General features: G+C 40.9%; 1 protein-coding gene across 2 annotated transcripts in view; it reads right to left on the reverse strand.

Annotated features, from left to right (window-relative positions):
* The window catches only part of ALX4 (ALX homeobox 4), a 72,842-nt gene that overhangs the window by 6,294 nt on the left and 48,194 nt on the right, over positions 1-18,354 (reverse strand). For both annotated transcript variants that reach the window (XR_015746693.1, XM_026664663.2), the window contains exon 3: positions 5,764-5,892. Coding sequence is in view for 1 of the 2 variants with exons in the window: in XM_026664663.2 (XP_026520448.1) it covers positions 5,764-5,892 (129 nt within the window). In the remaining variant the exon portion in view is untranslated. The remainder of the gene's footprint in view (positions 1-5,763; positions 5,893-18,354) is intronic.

Here is an 18,354-nt window from a genome sequence, read left to right on the forward strand (position 1 = left end):
AAACGCAGGGAGGGGGGAGTGAGGGAGGGAAGGAAGGAAGAGAAGAAAGAAAAGAAAAGGAGAAGAAAATTAGTTCACCTTGGCTCATTCCATGCTGCAAAAATCAAGAGCAAGACTTTTCTAAAGGAGTGGACAGATCGTACATTTACTGTAATACATCTCTTCCAAGTCAAGCCAACCCTGTATAATAAAAGAACTACTGTATTTTTTGGTCTATAAGATGTGGGTGGAAAAAGTGGGTGGAAATCTCTGTGTGTCTTATTGAGCGAATGTTGCTAAAGCCTCACCCACCCGCCGGCCCCCACCCTTTGACCTCTGCCTCCCAGCAATTTGCCTCCTTGTATCAAACAGCAAACAGCCTGGTCAGCTTCAGCACAGCCTGATTTAGCACAAGCAACTGAATGGCAGTTGGATCGGGCTCCCGGAATACCGCCCATCAGCTGTTCCAGGTTGCGGGGATTGCTGCCACCCATTGCCGCCATTGCCACCCATCACTGCTGCTGCCCATCACCACCTCCGCATGCCCCATTTTGGGCCTCCACGCATTCCATTTTCAGGCATCACTGCTGCCACCTATCACCGCCAAATGGTGCTGACTAGTGGTGGCGATAGGTGGTGGCAATCCCCGCCACCTAGAATGGGCTGGGAACAGGATGTGTGGAGGTCGAAAACGGGTGCGCGGAAGCCATAAATGGGGTGCACAGAGGCAGCAATAGGTGGCGGCAATGGGTGGCGGCAATGAGCGGTGGCTATCCCTGCAGCCTGGAACAGTTGATGGGCAGTATTTTGGCAGACCAATCCGACCGTCAATCAGCTGCTCATGCTAAATCAGGCTGTGCTGAAGCTGACCAGGCTGTTTGCTGTTTGCTGCAAGGAGGCAAAGCAGATTCCCCGCCCCCCTTGTTTTCCTTCTCTAAAGCTAATGTGCGTCTTATAGTCCAGAGTGTTTTATAATCTAAAAAATATGGTAAGTATAGCGGGCCCAACTGGAAAAAGAAAGCTCAGAACCATCTAGGTTAGGAAGAGGCCTTCATCCTGCAGTGGATAGACAATGGCTAAAATGATTGTGATGATGAATAAAAGAAGCATATAAGTATATATATTTTTGGTGCTAAAGGTATAAGAGATGGATGAACTTAGAGGAAACGGGTGGATAGAATTGCTGTGGTGGTTCAGTGGTTCAATATTGCAGTCTGACTCTGCCCACAACCTGGAGTTTGATCCTGACAGGCTCAAGGTTGACTCAACATTCCATCCTTCCGAGGTGAGTAAAATGAGGACCCAGATTGTTGGGGAAAATATGCTGACATTTTGTAAACCATTCAGAGAGTGCTGTAAAGTGCTATAAAGTGGTATACCAGTCTAAGTGTTATGGCTATCATGGGGAAATTTAATCCTAATAAAGACGCTTAGCCAAACAAACCTGATTGTAGTTTGGGATGCAACATCACCAACCAGATGAGCAAACACTATGCTTACCCAAATGCAAGTGTGCAGTTTGGGTAACAACAAAGTTCACTGTGGAAAAAGCTGCCTTAGGTAGCAGGACAAGTGCTACAGTGGGTTGCTATGGAAATGCTACTATTAGATACACCCATGCAAAGGTAAATGGGTTGTTGGGATTTTCCATTTGTTCAGAAATATGTAAATGACCAAATGTGGATCTGTCAATGACATATCTTGGTTGGAAAGGTCTTGTGTGAAATAGTCCTCACTTTCAGACTGCCTTATTTCGTGACTGTCCAAAGTTATGATAGTGTAAAAACCAGCTATGCGACCAGTCCTTGCATTTATGACCATCACTGTGTTCCAAAGTCACATGGTCGTCCTTTTCTCAGACACAAAGTACATACTTTCATAAGAATACTTTTTTTTCAAGTAGAAAAAAGAAAGATACCCCAGATTCTCTCTAATTCCAAGCATAGAAAATGTGAATATGTTAAAAGACAAAGGTTTCCTGTGAAGGAAACTGAAGGAGAAGATGGGAATGGAGGCTGGGAGAACATAGGTCAAAGTCTGGAATTTTCAGGAAAAAGAGAAATATAGGAAGGTTACAGGATACTTTCACTTCAGAAAGCCTACTACGGTAGGAAGAAATGGATAAATGACTAGAGAAATGTGATATGTCTTTCATTTCTGTTTGATTGTTCTTAGACTAAACCAGTATTCTCTGCTTTTATGCTTCTGTACAAAGTAAGGGATTCTGTTCTGAATTATACTTCAGGTATATTCCAGAAGATCTATTAAAAAAAACCTTAACAACCTTTCTTGTAATGATGATGATGAAAACAACAACAGAAACAATAATATGCCCCTTGTGGTATGTTTTTAATTGAGGGGTGTGTTTGTTTTACTCTTCCTGGGCATTTGTCTCTTCTTTCTGTTCTTTATTATTTCAAGATGTTTTAATAGTTCATGCCACCCAGAGTTGTCATAGAATTAGGCAGCCATACACATTCGGAAATAAATAAGTGAATGGAATCTTCCAATCTCTTTGCTGAGATTTTGGACAGAGAAATCCTATTTATAGTAGACCAGTAGTTTCTTATTATCTGCTGCATGCGGTACACTTTTGCGGTTTTTCATTTTCATATCAGCCTGCTGTTTTCCTATATCTGAATAGTGCTGTACTTCATCTCCTTTGCTATTGAATGTGTGCCTTGTGAGTATTTAAAGTTAAAGGAGAGATTTTATATTTTAAACTCTTTTTTTTTTTACAATAAAGCCTGATTTCATTTCTCTCTTCTGAAATTGGCTTGTTTCCCAAGGAAGGGATGGCCACTTCCTCAACCTCCACCCAAACTCAAACTCTACTAAAAATTTTACCATTTTATTACCAAAAAGATCTTCCTTTGTCATAAACCAAAGTTAGGAGGAGGCACCTGGTGAGAGACTTTGTGGTGGAAGATAAGTAGGGGCGGTGGGAACTACTGAGCTGCTGCCTCAAAACAAGAGGGGCCATTATATTTTATTGATTTATTCTATTTATTACATTTTTTCACAGTCCATCTCACCTAACGGACTTTGAATGGGTAGATTATAGATAGACATAGGATATGATGACCTTGAGAGCTTATGGAAGAGATTTAAGATTCTTTTGGCTTGGAGGTTGGGAGGGACATTGTGCAGGCTATTATACATATTTGTGAGTTTAAACTGAAAATTGAAAGAAAGCATTTGTGAAATTTGCACAGAAACTAGCTTTTTTTTTTTTTTGAGAAATTATTATTATAATTTGGACACAATCTTAGTTAGAATCATGGTGAAGAAAAAAAAATAATGGAACTCCAGCTCTCTGTTGTCTAATTAACTAATTTTATTTTATTTATAGAAATTCACATCCTGTCCTATGTAAGCAGCTTAAGTATTAGCTGAAACCAGGATATGACGGAGACAGAAGAGGGGAAAAGTTACCCAAAATTACCTGGCTGAGAACTAAAAGTCTTTCATGTATAATGATGTGCCATAAACAATTCTTTTGAAGTCAAAGATTGCTAAACTGACAGGTCTGTACTACTTTTAAGAAGTTTGAAATCTGTATGCAGAAAGTATTAAAGTTAATTTATCTGCCTTCTGGCATTGCTAAACATTCCAGTGAATGTTCCAGGCCGCACATAGCAGAAGGATTGCTACTGAAGGATTTATGCCATATTATGGACATTGCCATTAAGGAGTCTGTGGTAAGCTTCTAAGAAAGACTCATCATCCTACCTTCCACAAAATTGGGATACAATATGGGCAGCCAGAAAATGGAAAGTGTATGGAGCTTGTAGATACCGTACACTATGACAGTGATCCCCAACCTTTTGACGCCGCGCCCGGTACCGGCATCAGCTGGGCGCCGCCATCTTTTTGACGAAAAAGTGCTTCTCGGTGACCTCACCGAAGCACTTTTTTTCAAAAAGATGGCGGCGCCAGGCTTCCGTGAGCTTTTTCGGGCAGAAATGGCTTTCTACCCGGAAAAGCTCACCGAAGCGCTTGGCGCCGCCATCTTTTTTGATGAAAAAGTATTTCCGGTGAGCTTCCGGTGAGCTTTTTCGGTAGAAATGGCTTTCACCCGAAAAGCTCACGGCGCTGAGCGCCGCCATCTTTTTGATGAAAGTGCCCGTGAGCTTTCTACCCGAAAAGCTCACCGAAGCACTTTACCAAAAAGATGGCGGCGCCAGCAACCAGCGGCCCGGTAAGACTTGTTCCGCGGATCGGTACCGGTCCGCGGACCGGCGGTTGGGGACCCTGCACTATGACATATTTTCATGTCATAATTATTTAGTACAGTTTGCCTTTCTTTCTTTGCTTAAATAATTCATCAAGGTGGACTAATGGTAACCTGGCAAGATAAATCAGATCATATGATTGAATTCTGTCAAAGTTATGCATTTAGGCAGACAAGAAAACAAACAAATGGATCATCAAACAAATCGACTAAGTGTTATAGCAATAGCTGTCATGTCTCCAGGGCATGCTGGAGCCATGACACCATGCATTGTGCCACGTCAGACTATGCTATCGAGGGGGGAAGTGCTGTTAACCACCCAACCTGGGGCTTCGACTGTTTCACGGAGATAATGAGCCTTGCTGACGTCACACGCTGAGCTTTTACAGCCTGCGGGAGGTTGTAGACAAAGTGATTAGGATGCTGCCTGTTAAACTAATGATCTTGAGAGGGGTGGAGGGTCACTTCATAGGCGTAAATACAATGATGGAATATGATATTTGTACAAGTATAGTAAATAGGGGTAAATAATTAATGGATAAAAGCACGATGCATAGGGTGTTACATGGTGACCGGATATGATGCAGTAGCACTCACCGGATGGTGGATAAACTCATTAAGTTGTTAACTGGTGTATAAATACAGCTCTGGCTGCGAGGTGCGCCAGAGCTGACTTTAATTGCTTTTGGTTACTCGTTGTTACCTGAATCCGGAATATTGTATGGACGAATAAAGACTCATTTGATCATTACCTTGAGACCTTTGTTTCCCGTCCTGCCTGGAATTCGGCGAAACAGCTGAGAATAGCATTTAGACTTATATACTTCTTCATAGTGCTTTAGGGCACTCACTAAGCGGTTTACAGAGCCAGCATATTGCCCCGAACAATCCAGGTCTTCGTTTTGTGACCTCAGAAGGATGGAAGTCTGAGTCAACCTTCAGCCAGTCAGGGTCAAACTGCTCGACAGTCAGCGGAGATAACCTACAATTCTGCATTCTAACCACTATGCCACAATGGCTGCAATCACTCAAGGCACAAAAGACCAGGCTGAAATTATTTTGGACATATTATGACAATGCTTAGTTGTTTGAAACAAGTTCAACTGATGGGAAAATGAAAGGAAAGAAGAGGATAACCAACAGCAGGATGGATGGACTCAGTTGCAGTGGGTGCAATGGGTGCATTGCTGGAAGGTCTGAAGGACTAGGTTATTATGAGGAAAAATCCATCTATATGATAGCTGACACCAGCTTGTTGGCTCATAATCAACCAATCAATTGGCCGAGGCTCCAAATGGTTTACATATTCTCAAAATCACTTCAGCACTTCTCCATACTGTAGAGTACTGTCCTTGTGGTAAGATGTGTGGCAAACAAATGTAATAAATAATAAATAAACAAATTACTGTTAAAATGGAAAAGGCTAAAATGTTCATTGCTTGAACCTTAAACTTTCATTTCACCTAGCAAAATTTCATTTGATTTATGACAGAACCTCTGATAAAACTGTCAAGAGGTTCACGACAGGTGTGTTGATGAACAGCACTTACCTGGGCATAGTTTTCTGCTCGAGTTAGCAAAGGCAACTCATAGGCAGTGGAGAAATGTGTGCGAACCTGTTGCATTTGACCAAATCGCTCTCGTTTTCTCCATTTTGCTCTTCGGTTCTGAAACCAAACCTGAGGAGATCAGCACCAAGAAATCCACATCAGAGAAGAAGTAATAGGTGGCATTTTTCTATAGACAGTTCATTCAGAAGGTTTAAACAGTACAATTGTGTCGAATATTTAATAGGGGTGCTTTACAATGCATATAAGCACAAATCAAGCACCTCTTTTTGAAGTGTTCAAGCAACCATCCTTTCCAGAAAGTAAAGCAAAATTGCTGTCTCGGCATATGGGGATAAGCTGTGAATTGTAACAGCAAGCTGTAGTTTCAAGTCTTCCAATGATGAGGCTACTTTAACTATTTGAAGAGAAGTGCATCTGAACCACCTCCTTAAATATTTTGTTTAGCTAGTTAATAATTTGAAGAGACCCAGTTTGGTGCAGTGATTCAAGCATCAGGCTAGTAACTGTGAGACTGAAAGCCAGAACTGAAAAATCAACAAATGATTTTTAGAGCAGATTGTATAAAGAAGCAGAAGAAATAGTAGATCAACTCATGCAAGATCAAAACAACAACATAACACAGTTGTCAAAATGATTCACTGGAACATCTGTGAAAATGATCATGCATCAATATTGAAAAATTAGTGGGAACATAGACTTGAAGAAATAGAAAAGAATGAATAGGTTAAAATATTGTAGGATTTCTGAAAACAGGTTGATAAAGTCTTGGCTCACAATGTACCAGATGTAATTGTGGTTGAATAGATAATTGATACGGCAATGCTAAGGGATAGTAGAATTGAAGATAAAAAATTGAAGATCACAGAGTATCAAGATCTGAAAATTGAAATGGAAAGATTATAGAATGGCATAGAGCGACCATCTTGAACCCAGTAGTATCAGCACACTGGATGCCATGCCAAAAAATCTTGGCAACCTTGTAGAAAATCTGCTCATTGACAAAATTTCCAAGTGTCAATCGCAAAGACCACACTACTGGAATCCACATATATATTAAACTGACACATTATGACATTCTAGGTCAGTGGTGGCTAACCATTTTCGGTTCCCATGCTGATAGTTGTGCACTTGCTTGCGTGCGCTCACATGCCTGCACCCAGAAGACAATGCGTGCTGGCCTCCCCACACCCCCTGCGCATGCTTGTGCAATCCCTCACACACAGCACGTCCCTTGTGCATGTGCACATGTCTCCCACGCAACCCCCTCCGCCCTCTGTGCATGTGTGCCAGATACCCAACAATCAGCTATCAGGCGGCAGTGCACGCACGCATGCGCAGTGAGGCTCTTACGGGCGACCTCTCGCATGCCGGGGGAAATGGCGATGCATGCCACTTCCGGCACACGTGGCATAGGTTCGCCAACACGGTTCTAGGTTCTTGGGAAGAACTTGATGCATATGAAACCCACACCAGCTAAAGAACTGGCAGCTGTGATTTCACATTGTTGTGAACAGATATAATAATAATAATAACAACTTAAAATCCAAATGGATAGGTGTTGCACCCAAAAGTCATATTGATTGGCGACGTTTGCCAAGAGCGGAAAGGATAGAGGACTTCTACTGATGTGGTAGGGGAAAAAAGCATGGTCTGAATGGTTACATTAAAAAAGCCAAGAATCTTCGCTGAAGTACGTCAATTAAGGAAAACTCTTGAAAACAGCAAAAGCGAAGATAGAATATAGAAGGGAAACAATTCATTTAATTGTAGATTATCCATATAATAATAATTTGAAGGAAAAATGCTGCTCCTGAATTCTAGAAGTAGAAGCTATCTCAAAGGTCATCTAATCATATCCTTTGCTCAGCATAGGATCCTTCGAAGCATTTCAGACGAATGAAATGGATTGCCTCACTTCATGAGGCAATTTCCCCCTCACTGATTGATAGTTTGAACCATCAAGAAATTCCTTCTAATATCAAGCCCGAATCTATTTTCCAGTTGTTTCAACACACATTTGTTCAGGTTCTGTCCTCCGGAGCAACAGAGAACAAATCCATTCCCTCCTCAGTACGATAATGCTTTAGATAGGTAATGACTGGTACCACATCATGAAATACTTTGTTCATTGCTTTGCTGAAGTCTGAATATATTATGTCCGTGACATTCCCCTGATCCATTATGCTAACAGCTCTGTCAAAAAAGAAATTAAAACTAATCTGGCCTAGCTTGTTTGTGACAAACCCATGCTGAATGTGAACTGTTGCATAATCCAAATGCTTATAAATATATTGTTTCATTGTCTGCTTGAGGACTTTGTGCAATATAGACATCAAGTTAAAAGAGCTGTACTTCACAGAATCCAGTTTTTGAAGACAGATTCAACCTTTCCTTTCCTCCAGTCTTCTGAGATCTAGCCATTCTCCAGAATTTCTTAATGTGTACAGTTGGCAGTTCTACAATCATCTCTGCTCCTTTCTTCAGTACTTTAAATTACAATTCACCTTGTTTTGGAGAATTGAATTTGTTGATGTTATCTAAAATGTTCTTTTGCCATCTCCTTGTAACATGCAGTTCCCACCTTCCACCAGCTGGTGCCATCATATCATATCCTCCCTTTCAAAGCCATTTATATTGTGTCATTTATATTGTGGTTTTTATGTTGGCTGTAATGTGTTACAGCACTATTTTTTTTATCTCTCATTTCTCCTGCACATACAGACACATGATAAAGAAAATTAATAGTAACAATACTGCTATTAAATATTTCATGCAGGAGAAAAAAAAAACCTAAACCCAAACAGGAATCAGAATGCAAATTGCCAGATTAAAACAAATAATATTTTCTCTCCAACAGAACAACAGTGCATCCCCCAAAAGTTGAATAGTTGTACACTATAGCTCACTTTTAAAGTATCATATATGTGATTTACTGTTGAGAGCTGGATAAGACCTATTTAAGCTAGAGTTCTATTTTACATATAAGATACATTTAAGACATTCATCATATGAACAAGAAAATAACTTTCCTCACTTATTGTTGCTCTTCAGCTGACAATTAACATAATTTTGCCTATGATTTAGGCAATAGTAAATAGCTTTTTCAAACTATATAAATTGGTGGCTATCATCAATGTCATAGTACAAAATCTACAGTTAATTCTATCAGATCTATCTCTATATGTGCTCCCATATCTGCTCCCAATATGGTTAAATGTTTTTCAGTTTTAAGATTGTAAGCCTAGAAACACTGATTTTGTCAATATTTTATGATTACAATAAAGCTAAATTATCAATAATCAAAAAATAATCTAAAATAAGAGTTGAATCAGGACTCCAATCAATTGTCATAATTTTCAACCTTTGCTGCAATTCAGCTATTAAAAATATTAATTTCAGTCTGGATGATACAGTGCTTAAAATACTATTAGAATTCTTATTTTTAAAAGTAATGCTGGCTGGAGAATTCTGGGAGATGAAGTCCAAAGTCTTAAAGATGTCAAGTTTGGAGGCTCCTGGTTTAATCTAACGATAATAACTTAAAAGACAATAATTATAATAAATCTTAATAAACAAATAATCTGAGCATTTCTTTGTACAAGTGAAATTTCTAAGTCCTAGTCTGCTTTACATGTCTTTGTTCCTCATTAGTTCCCTTAATTAAACTCAAGAGATGAATAAATATCCCCATGATGGAGATTCTCAGTCATCCAGGTCAACGGTTGTCCCAAAGGTGCTTTTTCAAGAGGCAACTGGACTTTCTGGTTTTTCTTTGAAGACGTTTTGCTTCTCGTCCAAGAAGCTTCTTCAGCTCTTCCCCACCATCCAGTCAGAGCTGAAGAAGCTTCTTGGATCAGAAGCGAAACATCTTCAAAGAAAAACCAGAAAGTCCAGTTGCCTCTTGAAAAAGGCACCTTTGGGACATGTTGCCATGTATTATTTTCCTATTATGCTTATTTTGCCGTTTTGCATGTTCTTCTTGCCCTGGTCCCCTTTTAGAACTGATAATAGGAGAGAATAGCAATTCCCTTTTCTGTCATCCCTTCTCCTATTTTTAGAGTCTGGCTTCCCTTTTAGACTGCTGGTGTCTCACTTTGATCTGGGAGAAGAGATTTCCTTCTGCTTGCTTGAAGTTGGCAAGGAGCATCTCGGTGGCCTCCCAAGGCGGGGAAATGAGATGGTTTGTTACTTATCCAAGCGGCATCACTCATTTGCTAGGACTGCGTTTGTAACGACTGTCTGCCAGCTGTAGCGTTTTGAGTTATGACAATTATTTTGGCCTTGCCGGGGCCTGTACTCTATACCAGAAATGATGATCCCCTACCAGTAAGACAGGAACTCCAAGAGACTACAAGATCAAACGGGGAGTATGCTGGTGGGAGGGGAGAGTGGGCTACATCAATGATGATGACGCAGGAACACACATTTATGCGGGGGGGAGGGGAACAGCCTAAGCAATAGGGCTGAAAGTATCTATTGCCATAGCTAGTCTGCCTTGCCTTCACTACAGATTGACACTGACCCCTCCTGTAAACAGTCCAGCTGGCAGCCACTTGCAGGCTTGGCCAAGCCCGTGTACCTTTGATCTGCAGATGCAGAGTCCAGGATGCTGACCCTGACTGATGTGAAAAGGAGTGGGTAACAGGTAGAGAGGGTGCTCTCAGTGGGAAGCAGAACATATGCTCTGCAGATGTGCCCATCTCCATAGATGGCAAACACATTTCTCCCTGTCAGCGTAAACCATTCCCGAAGGTCCTCCTGAATATGCATGACGTGTGCGGCAGAATTGTTCTAGGCTATCCAGGCATGGCCAAAAGGCGAGGAGAAACCTTAACAGCAACTTTTGATGGGAAGGCTTGTGCCGGCAATATGTGTAAAAACCCAAATATCAAAGCCGCTTTCATATTTACAGGTTGAACTTTTCAGAGGAATGAAGCTGACCTTGGACCTCTCAGTAGGTTGATCTGAGGGGGGAACCCAGACTTAATTTTCCATTTCAGAATGATCAGGTATTTGAGGAAATACAGTGCCGCGTTGAGAGCAAGTCTGTGGAGCAGATGCCTCTGTTCTGGAGAGTGAAAAGGAGAGCCCCTGATACAGCATGGCTGATTTAACCCATTGTATTGTAAGGAAGTAATCTAAATGAACCTCCAAAGAAGAGGAATCTAATAAAGGCAATCGTGTTCAAGAACGTGAACTTATGTAACTGCCCCACAACTAGAAAAATAATTGGTTTTCTGTCTTTTTGTCGGACAGATCCTCCCACCCTCCTAAGTGTTTACCATTAGGATTACCAATTTATTTTATTTTCTTTATTTTCTATCAGATTTGGAGACAGTTCATGTCACAGAGCAAAGTCTGGGCAATGCACAATTAAATTTTCATATGTGCTACAATTTTCATATGCATTAGAATTTTCAAAGATAAGCCCAGTTGATTTTGAGATACATTTAAAGGGTGTGTGTGGGTGTGTGTGGTGATGTGTGTTTGTGTGTGTGTGTGTTTTGTCCAGGCTGTATTTGGGTGTCCTGGAATTTTCAAATAAAGTTATTGAAGTTTGGTCCAGAGATCTAAAAAGGGTTAGACTTGGGTTTGATATTAGTGTCCACACCACATCAATTCCTCATCTCTTCCTTTGTTTCATTTCAACAAACATACTTCTCAATTAAGCAGGGATGAGCTTTCGGGCTCAGTAGCCAGGGTTTAGAAAATTAGACCATGGCCATTCATCACTGCTTCATTGATGTCAGTTGTGAAAGCCTATACTAGTATATACTTCTCAATTTTTTTACTAAAATTTCCAGAAAAGCGATATTGATTGCCAAGTATTTATGAAATACAATAAAAAAGAGAGAGAGAGAAATCTAATCCAAAGTTCTCTTTTTTTTCCTGCAGCCTTTGATAACTAGTTGTAATGCTTTGTCTCAGAAGGTAGGTTGGAAGCTCTTCAGCGCTGTGGGCCAAGTCTGTGCTTGGATGCTAAATGTCCAGAAAATACCAGATTGTAGTCTAGATTGGAAATCAGAGAGCATTCCCAGAAAAAGACAATAGCAAATCACCTTCATACTGCTGCCAAGAAAATAGCATATTGATTTAATTACTGGGACTTGAGCTCAAAGTTAGGGCATTTTTACCTTTTATAATGGGAGGGTGAAGGTTCGTTCTCCAAGCTTTTGAGTTGGTTTCTGAACATTTCATTACCAGGCTAGGTTACATCTTCAGCGGAGTTCAGGAGCTCCCCTAAACTCCGCTGTTAAGATGTTACCCAGCCTGGTAATGAAACATTCAGAAACCAACCCACAAGCTTAAGAGAACAAACCTTCACTATCATCCTACACCCAAGCTATAGATATTCACCACCTATATAATGTTTTAATCCTGATGAAATCAGATTGTAATCCAAGTACAGGAGATCCTTGGCTTATAACCATTCATTTCGCAACCATTCAAAGTTACAATGGCCCAGAAAAATGGGACTTACAACAGGTCCTCACACTTAATGACTACTGCAGCATCACAAAAAATATATATAGAGAGAGTATAGAATAGAACAACAGAGTTGGAAGGGACCTTGGAGTTCTTCTAGTCTAGGAGTCACCAACCTTTTGGACCTCAGGGACCACCAAACTCATAATTTTAAATCCCACAGACCACTAATATGAATTTTGACTGATCGTGGCTTGCTGACGTTGGTGGGAAAATCGGTCCCATATTCCAGAGCTGCAGTAGTCACAGGACTGGCCCTTTGGTCATTCCAGAGCAACTGCTCCTCTACCCGGGTGCACTGGCCTGCCATGGACTGGTGGAGCTGCTCTGGGATGACCAAAGGGCCAGTCTTGTGACTACTGCAGTTCTGGAATATGGGACCGACTTACCCACCAACGTCAGCAAGCCACCTCGGGGTGGATTTCCCTCCCCCCCATTGGTCTTACCTTCCAGTTCCAGCCCACATGGCTCTACTCAAGGTAAGGTTTGCGCTCGGCCGAAGGGTGGGGGCAGCGGGTGGGCAGGCCTTGTGGATGCCCACACAGCCTTGTGTTCCCACGCAGCCTAGATTAATTTGCTTTCGGGGGAGTGTTTTTTTGGGGGGGATATTTCTCTGTGGATCACCAAAATTTTCTCGTGCACCACCAGTAGTCCCCGGCCCACCGGTTGGCGACCACTGTTCTAGTCCAACCCCTTGCTTAGGCAGGAAACCCTACACCAGTTCAGACAAATGGTTATTCAATCTCTTCTTAAAAACTTCCAGTATTGGAGCGTTTACATACAACTTCTGGAGGCAAGTAGTTCCACTGATTAATTGTTCTGTCAGGAAATTTGTCCTTAGCTCTAAGTTGCTTCTCCCCTTGATTAGTTTCCACCCATTGCTTCTTGTTCTATTGGGCAATTGATAACCAGCATGAATTTATGACAGAGGCAGCATCTTGAGGTCATGGGATTGCCATTTGCTAACTTCCCAGCAGGCTCCCAACAAGCAATGGGGGAAGCTGAATTTGCTTAACAACCGTAAAGATTCACTTAATAATTGTAGCAATTCGCTTAACAACCATGGCTAAAAAAAAAACGGTTGTAAAATTGCGACTCACTTTACAGCCACCTCCCTTAGCAACATAAATTTTGGTCCCAACTGTGATTGTAGGTCGAGGACTATCTGTGCAAAAACATCATTTGATTCCATCAAAAGCAGTACTTATTGGAATGTGCAATGAAAACATCAAATGCTTTTCCTTTTATATTCATGATGCCAAGATGGACGAAGGCAAAACTTTCATTTGCTTCACCCACAGAAGTGTCAATGATCAGCAGACATATTTTCCTTAGAACAGGGGTCCCCAAGACCCAGTCCTTGGACTGGCACAGCTCTGCGACATGCCAGAAATTGGACCACGCAAACAAGTAAGGCCCCATCTGCGGGATGCAGGCAGCACACAAAATCACACAATCTTCAGTCCACGGAAAAACCTTTCTCCGTGGAAATGGTCCCTGGTGCCCCAAAGGTTGAGGGCCGCTGCCTTAGATAAGTGGGAGGTTCATGGCATTAATGAAAAACAAATAGAAAAGCTATCCACAAGTTGGATCAGCCGTGATGCTTATTTCACGCATACTTATATATGCTAAGGGTATTGTTTCATCATCTTTCCAGAGGCATTAAAACCAAAGGGGAAATCACCACAACTTTTTAATCTATGATTCAGTGCTTTGTAACACTGCAGAAAGGCAGATGCTGTGTCTGTAGAACAAGAGCAAGCAAACAAACAGAGCCAGTCCCAAACAATGCTACTTTTAGCTTCAGTTTCTATGTGCTGCAAATTGCTACAGTGAGGAAAGCTGGAAGAGACTGTAATGGAACTTTATGATTGACAGCTCTGTTTTTTAATCACAGAATGTTGTGTTCAGATGACATTACTGACTAAGCCATCCACTCCATGTGGTAATTCACTCAACCTTCATAAGATGTAAAGGAGTCCATTAATCATGTGATGGCCATTCCTGAAGTCACCCCTTGCCCCAAGTTGGGAGGCTATCATGAACTACCTTTTTCATTCCTGGTTGTGGTTATATCATCCCCTCCTCAACACCTTCATCTTTATCTTCCCTTTCCTTTCCTTCAGTATCAATGAATGGGGTGAAACATAAAGTGAAGCAATAGAGATGAAGTCTTTAGAAAAACCCTGTTTTGTAAAGTTGTGAAAGCATGACATAGTTCATTGGAAGGGGTTGCTTTAGTTCCAGGGAAGTTTGTGGCTAAAATTAAGAAACAAAATCCTGAAACCACCACCAACAAAACCACATACTGTACATCCTCTTTTAACTAACCCTGTATTGTTAGTGACAAAGCTCACCAAATTTCACCTGGAGTGGAACTTAATTTGAATAAGTTATTTTCTGAATCCCAAAACTGTATCCAAGCCAAATCCTCAATTTAGTCCCATGATGTACATGATTGGAAAATCCTGAGTATTTTTTGTGAATCCTTGCAAAATGATAATTCACTACTATCGACCACAGCTTACTTCTGGGTTACTTCAACAAAAGCCTATGGTTAACTCTCAACAGAGCCTTGACTGATATGTGCAAACAACATTGTTGTAGCCCAGATCTTGTTGACTCCTTTGCATATTATCTATTCATAGGCACATTTCTCTTTGCGAAAATAATTCAGATTCTTTATCGTAAGGATGAAAATTTGATTTATACAAATTATAGAGGCCAAGCCACTATATATACACACTCACAAACATCTGGGCATACATTGAGAAAAACAGAGAGAGAGAGTGACAAAGACTGAGTTTAAAAGTTTCATTTAGGATCTTCAGTTTATACTCCAGGGTTATTAATTTATTGTTCTGGTTTTCAGGCTATTCTCAGACACAGTTTAAAATGTTAGTCCAAATGGTTATAAATATAGCAAGAACACTTAGACTTATATGCCACTTCACAGTGCTTTTCAGCCCTTTCTAAGTGGTTTACAGAATCAGCATATTACTCCCAACAATCTGGGTCCTCATTTTACTGACCTTGGAAAGATGGAAGGCTGAGTCAACCTTGAGTCGGTGAGAATCGAATTGCTGGCAGTTGGCAGAATTAGCCTGCAATATTGCATTCTAACCAGTGGTGGGATTCAAATTATTTAACAACTGGTTCACCCAGGGTCAGGTTGGCTGTCGTGGGAGGCATGGCCCACCCCTGTCTTCCAGCTCTGCTGCATTTGCGGAATGAGCCTCCTGCAACAGCCAACCTGACCCTGGGCAAACTAATTGTTAAATCTCCCCCCACTATCAAAGTGGATCCTGAGCGCTGCGCTGCAATAGAGAAATCCAGTGCAACGCCCAGGATCCATTTTGATAACGGGATGGTGGTGGTAATTTAATAACCGGTTCACCCAAACCAGTTTGAACCAGCTGAATCCCACCATTGATACCACCACCATGCCACTACAGCTCTTTATATATGTAGTTTAAGGAGGAGTAAAGGAGCAACCTTCCAAGGAATGGCTTCATATAGCACCTACATTTTTTCTGTGATTGCAAGAAGTTTATGGCTGGACTTTTGGAATTCAGCCCTTGCACTAATTCAGCAAAAATAAAAGCCGCTATATGACCTTAAAAAGGTTGAACACAGTTTTTAAAAGCAGTGGAATTTCCATCCCAACAGCAAAAAAAATAGGAAGGGGTAATTCTCCGCTAGTCCTTTCCACTTTGTGGCATTATCCTGTCTGGTGTGATTTTTGTCCTCCCGAGCACTGATGTGTTCAGCCATCAAAGAATACCCCCTTACTTTGTTTTAGGACACTTTCTTTCTAAACTCTTCCCCCTCCCACATGAGAAAGAAAGGAAGCCATTTTCCATATGCATCAAAAAGTCTCACAATGCTAATGAAGGTACTGTATCTAAAATAGCAAGAAGATGGGCATTACCATTGAATATAACTGTATACTATATTATGGAAAGACCTATATATTATGACAATTACAACTGCTACTTAGAACAGATCACCAATATTTACTTCCCCCCCATAATATGGACTTTATGTGACATCATATTATGTCTTGGTTGCTCTCATCAACAGTCTTAGAGAGAGTGGAATTAATTAGCCCTGGTACCTAATAGTGGGGGAAACCTTAATATTTTCCACATGCCATTTCCCAAATTTGTGGAGGAAAATTGGTTCTGGCAGAAAATCTTTCATCAGGTGTATGAACACCCCCCCCCTTTTAATAACAACGTTTCTTTCAAGTTGAATTTGAGTCTTGATTTCCTATTATCCTCTCCCTTTTTGAGATCAATCCAAGTTGACTAAGTTATTGCCACCCACTTTAAATTGGCCACTTTTTCTCTTTGATTTAGATAAATGGAAGAATTATTTACAAAAAAAGTTGACAGTACTTCATGTGGTAGAAAACACCGTTTAATTAGATTGCTATAGAATTTCCATAACTTGGAAGGTATGATGTTTCTACTATTGTTACTGCTACCACAATTATAAACAATTTATGCTTTAAGTAAGAGAACCACGAACCATTACCAAGCCTGCTAGCTGGGGAATTTTGGGAGTTGAAGTCCAGAGAACTTAAAGTTGCGAAGATTGAAAAACACTGGAATATGCTGTTTTCCCCCAGCAGAGGGGGGGAAAAGAAAACAACCCAATAAGATTAATCCAAGAAGATCACTTGACAGGCTAGATTCTTTTTGCTCTGTTCTTCCCACTTTTTAATTTAGTTTTTAGTAAAGGTTTGTTTTTTTTAAAAAAAAATCTTTATGGCCCTGATAAACTTTGCCTGGGCTATAAAAGGAACAAACATCTGTTCCTAAAAGTTTCATTGAAAAATGAATTTCAAGCTTGTTAGAACTTTCCCTTTGTACATCGGTGGTATCATTTTTGGTAAAAAAAGAAAAGAAAAAAAAAAGAACCGTATTTAATACAGGAATATCAACATATATATATAGTTCTGTTTTACTTTCTGACTCTTAACTTGTGGTTCTTCCCTAACATACTCCAAGTGGGTTGTCACTCACACAAAAACATTCCCACACCCACACATCAGGCTCTTTCTCATCATCGCTGTTTCTTGCCTCATCTGACTCTTTCAAACAGTTCCATAGCCCTGCTTTTCATCCAGTTTATCCTTCCCTTTCCTTTAGAGGGCAAGAGCTTTGTTGTTCTCTTGTTTGAGTACAGGAAAAGAGCCAGAATTCATCTTTAATCATTGAAACTGGACACCATTTTATCAGTGGCTTGGAATGGGAAATTTGAGCTTGGGATAAGAGAGCCGAATGGCTTTAGCTTATTTTCATTTCATGTTTAATTTCCTGCAGGCTTAGTTCAGCCTTTCCACTCCTTCCACTAGCCTCCAAGGTTTTATGGGAAAAAGGAGATCAAGACATATTACTTTTTTGCTTGACATTTATTTTGCCCTCCTCCTCTTTCTTCTTCAGCAAGGATTTTGCTTCAGCAAAGTTTGACATTTCACCTTGCTTTTAAAAACCTTCTGCAGGGCAGGGTCATCGCTAGAAAAGATTTTCATTAATGAGAGAGGACTCCAGGATGAACAAAGGTTTCTTGGCTCTCTACACCAGGGGCCCAATCCGTGGACCGACACCGGTCCATGGCATGCCAGAAACTGGCCTGTGCAAACAAGCGAAGTCCCATCCGCAGGATGTAGGCAGCACACGAAACCATGTCCCCTTCCGGTCTGTGGAAAAACCTCTCTCCACAGAACCAGTCCCTGGTGCCCAAAAGGTTGGGGGCCACTGCTCTACACAATAGAAGGAAGCAAGAGAGAAAGAAGTGGCTTACAAACAGGACTAATTGTTAAAAAGCACTTCTATGCAGTTGTCTATCCAGATGTTGGCTAAGGTAGCTCAAGTCTTCATCTCCACCCAGTTAGACTACTGCAGTGTGCTGCTCAGTGCTGCCTGACAAACAGCAGTTGGTACAAGAACAGCAACCCATTTATTGAGTGAAAGCCACCACACTGATGTAAGATCTTTGCTACAGGCCTTCATTGGCTTCCACGAGATCTCCGGATACGACTGAAAATACTGATGTTAACCTGTAAAGGTTTGGTTT

This window comes from Notechis scutatus, chromosome 1 (genome assembly GCF_049901735.1).
Source record: "Notechis scutatus isolate UNSWTSFEM ecotype Mainland chromosome 1, rNotScu1.2, whole genome shotgun sequence".
NCBI lineage: Eukaryota > Metazoa > Chordata > Lepidosauria > Squamata > Elapidae > Notechis > Notechis scutatus.